Source organism: Trichechus manatus, unplaced genomic scaffold, assembly GCF_000243295.1.
Source record: "Trichechus manatus latirostris isolate Lorelei unplaced genomic scaffold, TriManLat1.0 scaffold00082, whole genome shotgun sequence".
Classification (NCBI taxonomy): Eukaryota; Metazoa; Chordata; class Mammalia; order Sirenia; family Trichechidae; genus Trichechus; species Trichechus manatus.
In genome coordinates, this window is record NW_004444018.1 from 8,628,658 (window position 1) to 8,637,270 (window position 8,613).

At 43.8% G+C, this 8,613-nt stretch overlaps 1 protein-coding gene across 1 annotated transcript in view; it reads left to right on the forward strand.

Annotated features, from left to right (window-relative positions):
- DAPK1 (death associated protein kinase 1) overlaps positions 1-8,613 on the forward strand; it is a 246,519-nt gene that overhangs the window by 155,036 nt on the left and 82,870 nt on the right. Inside the window, exons 4-10 of the mRNA XM_023735844.1 lie at positions 3,210-3,348; positions 5,148-5,277; positions 5,429-5,477; positions 5,566-5,592; positions 6,093-6,245; positions 6,592-6,637; positions 7,926-8,015. Of these exons, the coding sequence (XP_023591612.1) occupies positions 3,210-3,348; positions 5,148-5,277; positions 5,429-5,477; positions 5,566-5,592; positions 6,093-6,245; positions 6,592-6,637; positions 7,926-8,015 (634 nt within the window). The remainder of the gene's footprint in view (positions 1-3,209; positions 3,349-5,147; positions 5,278-5,428; positions 5,478-5,565; positions 5,593-6,092; positions 6,246-6,591; positions 6,638-7,925; positions 8,016-8,613) is intronic.

The window sequence follows — 8,613 nt, forward strand, 5'->3', positions numbered from 1 at the left end:
AAAAAAAAAAAAAAAAAAATGAAACCCATTGCCATGGAGTCAATTCTAACTTATAGCGACCCTGTAGGACAGAGCAGAACTGCCTTGTAGGGTTTCTAGGGAGCGGCTGGTGAATTCGAACTGCTGACGTTTGGGTTAAGTGAGAAGAGGAAGGGCTTCCAGGAGTTGAGTGGGGAGACAGCGTGTGGGTGCAAAGCCTAGGGGGCCGCGAAGAGGGCGGAGCAGACCTGTGTCTCCCAAGAGTGGAGGCTGAGGGATGTGTGAGAGGGGCATTCCCATGCCAACTGCAGGCCTCTGCCCCGTTAGGTGGGGCTCCTTTGCTTCCTGGCTGGGCTCAGGCTCTGTGGCATGCCCCTCCCATCCAGCAGATCCCTCCTTGTGGCTGATGCTCAGGGCCCAGGGAGGAGTCAGGTGGACCATTTTCACTTCCGCCAGGCTCCTGGGGAAGGGCCTCAGGGGTGAACCAGTCACCTCAGCCTCCTGATAAACATCCTGAAGTTAAATATCAGAGGGAGGTCTTGTACTTAAGGCAGGAACATGTACTTAAGACTTTGAAAAATGGCTCTCAGTTTTTAGTGTGCTAAGAATCACCTCCACCACCCATCTCCCAGTTTGCCATACTGCAGTGGCTTGCATGCTGCTGTGATGCTGGAAGCTGTGCTTCCAGTATTTCAGATACTAACAGGCTCACCCACAGTGGACAGGTTTCAGTGGAGCTTCCAGACTAAGACAGACTAGGAAGAAAGGCCTGGCAATCTACTTCTGAAAATCAGCCAGTGAAAACTCTATGGATTACAACAGGCTATTGTCTGATACAGTGTTGGAAGATGTGCCTCCTATCTTGGAAAGCACTCAAAATACACAGTGGCCACAACAACGGACTCAAGCATACCAACGATTGTGAAGATGGTGCAGGACCTGGCAGCATTTCATTCTGTTGTGCTTGCGGTTCCTATGAGTTAGAGCTGACTCAACAGCTGCTAACAACACTGACAAAGAATCACCTGGGGTACTTGTTCAAAATGCTGAGTTTCCCAGTCCTTCCTGTTAGAAACTCTTCATGAAGCAGGTTGGAAGTGAGGTGCAGAATCCACTTTTTTTTTTTTTTTTAATTTAATGTGGCATTTTCATTAAATTAACTATCAAAGCAGACAAAGAACTGCTAACGCAATTACAAAGAACCCATACCTTCACCAAACAGAACATTATATTAAAAAGGGAAAAATAAAAGGGACCAAATATTCTAGGCCAAGATGCACGTGCCCTTGGATTCACTGTGTGAATCTTGCCAAAGCAGCTGTCTTATCTTTCATTCTGCTCATACATTTGGACCACATTTTTTAAAAACAAGTGTTGTAGGGTAAACAAACATAGTCATTGTGTTTCTGGTAATCTACGTGAACACTTAGAAGCCCAGATCTGCACTTTTAAAAATATCCCAAGCGATTCTGATTCCAGGGGGCACTGACCCCGCTGAGAAAGACCTGGACTTGGAGGGTGAAGGGGTGAAGTCTGACACGTTAAGAAAACTGCTCTTCGGTTGTTGTTGAGTCGTTCAGATCTCAGTTTTCTTACTCTGTATGGATGTAGATATGGTAGGTATAATGTTTATGGAGCTGTCTTGCTGGAAGACAGATAATGAACACAGCAGTTATGTGCATAATTGCAGTTAATTATTATGTTGCGAATGTATGGTTAAACTTGATAAAGATTAACTTATAAAAACTCTTATTAAAAGTTCCCTGTTATTTGCCATTAATCACCACCGTGGCTTTCCTAGGGGAGTTTGTTAATTCATCCCCTTGATAAATGTGGAGCACCTGCATTGCGCTGGGAGGCAGGGGGACACGAGCCACCAGCTGCCCTCATGGGAGTTTGAGTCTGGTAAGGGAGTCAGATTGAAGAAATCCTTAAATAACCGTGTGCTTTTCAGTTTTGTGTAAGTTTATTTTCTTTAATCAAGCTCTGTGTTAGATTCATTACTAAACGTGATAATAATGAATTTATAAGTATTTACATATAACTAAGGGCATTGGTGGTTCAGTGATAGAATTCTTGCCTTTTATGCGGGAGACCCAGGTTAAATTCCCAGCTAATGCACCTCATGCTCAGCCATCTCCCGTCTGTCAGTGGAGGCTTGTGTGTTGCTATGACACTGAATGGGTTTCAGCGGAGCTTCCAGAGTATGGGAAGAAAGTCTTGGTAATCTGCTTCTGAAAATCAGCCAGTGAAAACCCTCTGGATCACAAAGGTCTAAGCTACAACCGATCATGGAGGTGGCGGTGGACTGGGCAGCATTTCATTTGGTTGTATGCGGTTTCACCATGAGTCCAGCCAATTCGAAGGCAGCTGACAACAACAACAACATTTACATATTAAATAAACACAAAACAAAAAAGAAAAACTTGTCAGACCGTATCTTGTGGGTTTCGGTTAAAGAAAGTAATTAACATACAGATGATGGACTCTCCAGGCACTCTCTAATGGGGATAGGAAGATATAGTCCAGAAATAATATACACTGTTGACTTGTGGAAACTCTGGTGGCATAGTGGTTAAGAGCTACAGCTGCTAACCAAAAGGTCAGCAGTTCAAATCCACCAGCTGCTCCTTGGAAACTCTATGGGGCAGTTCTGCTCTGTCCTATAGGGTCACTGTGAGTCGGAATCGACTCGACGGCAATGGGTTTGGTTGACTTGTAGTTTTTTTTTTATCAGTGAGTTAAGACTTCACCTCTAAACAGGTTTAATTAAAGTATTCTAAAGAATTATTGATATTTTTCCCGGATCATATCTCTGCCCCCGCCCCTCAGTTGTGAACATAGTACATTAGGAAAATTATACCCAAGTGCTTTCAAGCACCAAAAAAAGCAAACCAAACCCCTTGCCGTTGAGTCAATTCCAACTCATCGCGACCGTATAGGACAGAGTAGGACTGGCCCAGTGGGTTTCCAGGGAGCAGGTGGTGGATTCAAACTGCTGACCTTTTGGTTAGCAGCTGAATTCTTAACCACTGCACCAGCAGGGCTCCTTATCAAGCACAAATGCACCTTAATGCAGAATTCCCAAGGTGTAATGACTTGTGCCTAGCTGTTTCAGCATTATCTTTATGCTATTTTCTTGCCTGGAATTTGAGTACTCCAGTAATCCATGAGAGAACAAATCAGTGTGAAACAGTTGTCATCAATAACCTCGGCTTCCTGGTTCTCAGTGTTGCAGGTGGCGAACTATTTGACTTCTTAGCTGAAAAGGAATCTTTGACTGAAGAGGAAGCAACCGAATTCCTCAAACAAATCCTCAGTGGTGTGTACTACCTGCACTCCCTTCAGATTGCACACTTCGATCTTAAGGTATGTTGCTGGCGGTGAGCCTGGGAGAAGCATATGCAAACCACAGCGTTGTTTGTTTCTGAGAAAAATAGAGGCGTTAAATAAGCTTCTGAAAGAGATACTTTTTTTTCCTGTATGAGTTGATCAAACAGAATTATCGATATAAATCAGCAAGCAAATAATGTATGCCTGCTGCAGGGATTCCTAATCTTTTTGAGAGATAGAGGCTTAAGATGAATGATTATATTGTGGAATCTGTGGTGAAGAATGGAGGGGTTTTACCAGTGAGGTCTTTAAACAAGAGGACTGGTCTTGATTACTGGTGCATCTTCAGCCTGAAGTGGCCAGAGGCTGACACACTTTTCACCATCCCTGTGGCTCCTGGAGGTCCCTGGAGGGGCACAAGTGGCTTATGATCAGCTGCTAACCTAAAAGTTAGTTGTTCGAACCCACCCAAGGCATCACAGAAGAAAGGCCTGGCAATCTGCTTCCATAAAATTGCAGCCAAGAAAACCCTCCTTTGGAGCAGTTCTACCCTATAACACATGGGGTCACCATGAGTCAGAATTTGTCTGTGGCTCTTGGGAGGTAACCTGGAAGGTGACTTGAGCTGTGCTCTCCTTTCGATGCAAAGTTTATGGGCCTCACTCAATCAGATCAAACTCTGAGGATAGCTATTTGGGGTCTCTGCCTGACTGGAGGTAAGGCATGATGGGAGATAAAAAGGAGCGTAAGTTGTATTCCCAGCTGTCAAGGAGTTTATGGTCTCCTGGAAAGACAAGACGTGAACATGTGACACAGGAAGTGACAATGTAAGATTCCAGTCACAGTTCAAGACGGTGAGAAGAGATGTCACAAAGCAGGGTGTGTTCGACTGTCAATTGAATGATTCAGATAATTGGCGCTAGGATCAGACTTCAGAGAGGGGCGAATTTTCTCCATACTTACTGTAGCAGAGATAGCAAGACCCCATCTGAAAATCTGGCAGAGGATGTGGGTGATGGTTGCACAGCATGATTAATGCAATCAACATCACTGAATTGTACATGTAAAAAAAATGCTGAATTGGCAGATGTGTTATATATATTTTTAACATAATAAAAAAAGCCTGTCTGTATCCTCTCAACACACGCAGATGCAGACACCCCAAAGGCTGCTTACTGCAAACACCTGTGACTCTGTGGCCCTAGGAGCTGAAAATGCCAAAGAGTAGATGCCCACACAAGCAGCGCTCGACAGTGGAAGATGGGGAGATGGTGGATAAACCCCCCAACTTCCTCCTGCTTCCTTTTGGAATCACTCTGAGTTCTACTTTCTCCTCAAGTTCTCCAGAGGGATTTCGCTCCAGTCACCCACACCTTAATAAGACACCTTGCATCAGCTTCCTTCCTTCCTTCCTTTTCCTGTCCTCTCACTGTTTCCTGGGGAGACTTTCCACATACACCACTTGTACCCAAATCCTCGTCTCAGATTTGCTTCTGGAAAAATCCAAACCAAGACATTTCTTTTTCTTGGCATTCTCTTTCAACTACTCTGTCTCCCTAATTTTTGGTTGCTTTCTTTAGGGGAGGAGCCTGGTGGCACAGTGGTTAAGAGCACAGCTGCTAACCAAAGGGTCGGCGGTTCAAATCAACCAGCTGCTCTTTGGAAAACCTACGGGGGAGTTCTACTCTGTCCTATAGGGTTGCTATGAGTTGGAATCAATTTGACGGAAACAGGTTTTTCGAGGTTTTTTCAGGAGAAGAGAAGAATTATTCTGTCATCCTTGTCCTCACTATAGCGCATCATAGCTTGTTCTTTTTCTTTTTCTTTTTTTAAAGCCTGAAAACATAATGCTTTTGGATAGAAATGTCCCCAAACCTCGGATCAAGATCATTGACTTTGGCTTGGCCCACAAAATTGACTTTGGAAATGAATTCAAAAACATATTTGGGACACCAGAGTTTGTTGGTAAGTTTCTGTTATTTCTCATAAACATTGTGCTGCAAAATTTCCTCTGCTGGAGGACCATTTTCCCTGGCCCATGTTTCTGATTTATACATGAAGATAGACTCTGGTATGTGTCTCCTTCCCAGCTAAGTGTGTGTTTATTTCCTCTTAGCTCCTGAGATAGTCAACTATGAACCCCTTGGTCTCGAAGCGGACATGTGGTAAGGAGCGTGTCTGGGTGGTGGTATCTTTCTGGTTTGTTTTACTGTCCTTCTAACCTGTTTTGTTGTTTTTGTTTTTGTGTCTTAGGAGCGTCGGAGTAATAACTTACATTCTGTAAGTACCAAAATCAATAGCTCCCTTCTCAGCCTTTTTCTATGAGACCATATGTTTTATTAATCGTTAAATGTGTGAGGTTGATCTCCCCCACTTATGTGTGGTTTTTATGTAAACATAGTCATTTTACACCCCAAGAACACATTTGGTTTATGCTCATTCAACATTTTCTCCTAATTCTAAATGATTCATCAGAAACTATAGCATAATCACTTGAAGGAAAGCGTGGCTGTCTGTGACTGCTGAGAAAATAGGAAAAAGAGATTTTTAACTACGAGACGCTTTTCCAAATTAACTTTTTAAATGAGTCTTCTACATTATGCTGATGCTTTTATTCATGACGGTTAACTGTCCTATAAAATGTAATTGAATTCTAAAGTGCCTGCCCAAGGGCCAGAATATAATCTTATTCCACACTTCCCTTATCAGATATTACAGGAACAGAATGGCAACACGAGAGATCATTATGAATGTTCTGTGCCCCACTTTATTTCTAACAGCTTAAGTGGGGCCTCCCCATTTCTTGGAGACACAAAGCAAGAAACATTAGCAAATGTATCTGCCGTCAACTATGAATTTGAGGAAGAATACTTCAGTAATACCAGTGCCCTAGCCAAAGATTTCATAAGAAGACTTCTGGTCAAGGATCCAAAGTGAGTGTCTGGTATTCCCAAAAGGCGCTGCGCCTCAGCTAACTGAGCGTTGACTCTATTCCGCGTGAGCAACGGTGTTCCTCAGCCCCTGGGTGTTTCTGCCTGGCAAAGGGAAACACTTCAGAACATGCAGTGCCCTTGTCACCTGCTCAGTCCGTTTTTACAGGCAGCGTGAAATCATCACAGAAAGACCGATGTAGTTCTCGGCTTTCTCCCATGGAGCAGGCCCCAAGCTGCATTTTCTGGAGTGTCTGTGTGGTCAGCTTGGCCAGCCTGGAAACAACCTCAGTGTTTGCTGCTCTAGTCACAGCATTTTGGTTTTTTTCTCCCTCCTCTACCCCCAAAGGAAAAGAATGACAATTCAAGACAGTTTGCAGCATCCCTGGATCAAGGTAAATTACATTTTATGTTGCTCTTGAAGTGATTATAGCCAAAAACCAGACCAGTTGCCATGGAGTCGATTCTGACTCATGGCAACCCCGTGTGTGTCAGAGTAGAACTGTGCTCCATAGTGTTTTCAATGGCTGATTTTTCAGAAGCAGATTGCCAGGCCTTTCTTCTGAGGTGTCTGTGGGTGGACTTGAACCTCCAACCCTTTGGTTAGCGGCTGAGCATGTTAACCATGTGCAACACCCAGCAACTCCTGAGTATTGTAAGGCATAATTGAATTCATTTGTCCTAGAGTATTACAAGTTATTATGGATTTTAGCAACAGACCACATCTGGAATATTGTGCTTGCTGTTGTGCCATATTCTAAGAAAACTAACAGATTAGATTGTATCCACCTGCCTGCCAAAAGAGGCTTGCAAGTTGCTAAGATACTAAACAGGTTTCAGTGGAGCTTCCAGCCTAAGATGGCCTAGGAAGAAAGTCCTGGCGATCTACTTCCAAAAATCAGCTAGTGAAAACCCTATGAATCACAGCAGTGGGTCCACATCCAATCATGGGAATGGTGTAAATCTGGGCGGCAGAGTGTTCCATTATGCATGGGGTAGCCACGAGTTGAGGCTGACTCGACTGCAGTTAGCAACAACAACCAAATTGGAGGATCGGCCAGACTTACTGACCTCTGAGGTCCCCTCCGACCCTAGTGGTACAGTGGTTAAAGTGCTGGGCTGGTAACCGAAGGGTCAGCAATTCGAACCCACCAGCCGGTCTGCAGGAGAAAGTTGTGGCAGTCTGCTTCCATAAAGACTTACAGCCTTGGAAACTCTACAGGGCAGTTCTACTCTGTCCTATATGGTTGCTATGAGTTGGAATCAACTCTACAGCCATGAGTTTGGATTTGACTTTGGTTTGAGGTCCATCCCAGCTCTAAATTACTTGATTTACATTTAAGTTAAAATGTCTTGTAACGTGGCCTGGCTGTGAATCTTGCCATTCTCAAACTGTCAGTGTCGAAAGTTGTCAGTCAGCTTGGCTCCAAGTTAAACTTTTCTCTTCTCCCCAGGATCTAGTCTTTATGGCTCTCGAACCCTCAGCCACAAGAATTAGCTCCCCCCAAGACTAGGTTCCTAGGTTCTGCATACTAACTATCCCACCTTGGTAGGTTACTTGAGTGAGGTAAAGTGTGTGTCAACACACTGACTAATGAGCAGTTTTCAAAAGTTGCCATATAACTTATTACTGTAATTTGAGAGTTCTAAAACAATTTTTTTTTTCTTGGACTTTCATTTTAGCCTAAAGATACACAGCAAGCACTTAGTAGAAAAGCATCAGCAGTAAACATGGAGAAATTCAAGAAGTTTGCAGCCCGAAAAAAATGGAAAGTAAGATTATTTGATATGGAGGGGTTGGCAAACTCTGTGTCCTCTGCAGAACCCTGTCTGTTCAAGGTCCATCTCTTTTGATAAAGGCAGTTTGGAAAAAATCCATCCATCTGGTTGGTTTTTTTGTTTTGTTTTAATTCACTCTGTAGTCTTCCGCACCACTACCCTATTTTCAGAGATATGCAAAAATAGTATTTCAGTCCATTTGACTTCTATTTTCAAATGTAATTTTGCATTTTTGAAAAATCAAAACCATTCCAAGGGCAAATTTTGAATTCAGCACAATAAAATTATAGTGAAGTCTTTTTCTCAGCACCACGAACCAGGTTTTAAATGAACTTGTTCTCTGTGGTCAGCAGCCTGGCATTACGTTTACACCAGAACTTGGGGAAATGGTTCTCTAAATGCAGCCTTTATCTCTAAGTGGTCTGGTTGGGGCAGGGAGTGGGGTAGGGCCCTGAGCATCTGTGGTGTGGCCCTGACTTCCTCAGCCTGGGATGGGGCCATGAGCATCTGCAGTGTGGCTCTGACCTCCTCAGCCTGCGGTGGGGGCCGTGAGCATCTGCAGTGTGGCCCTGACTTCCTCAGCCTGGGGTGG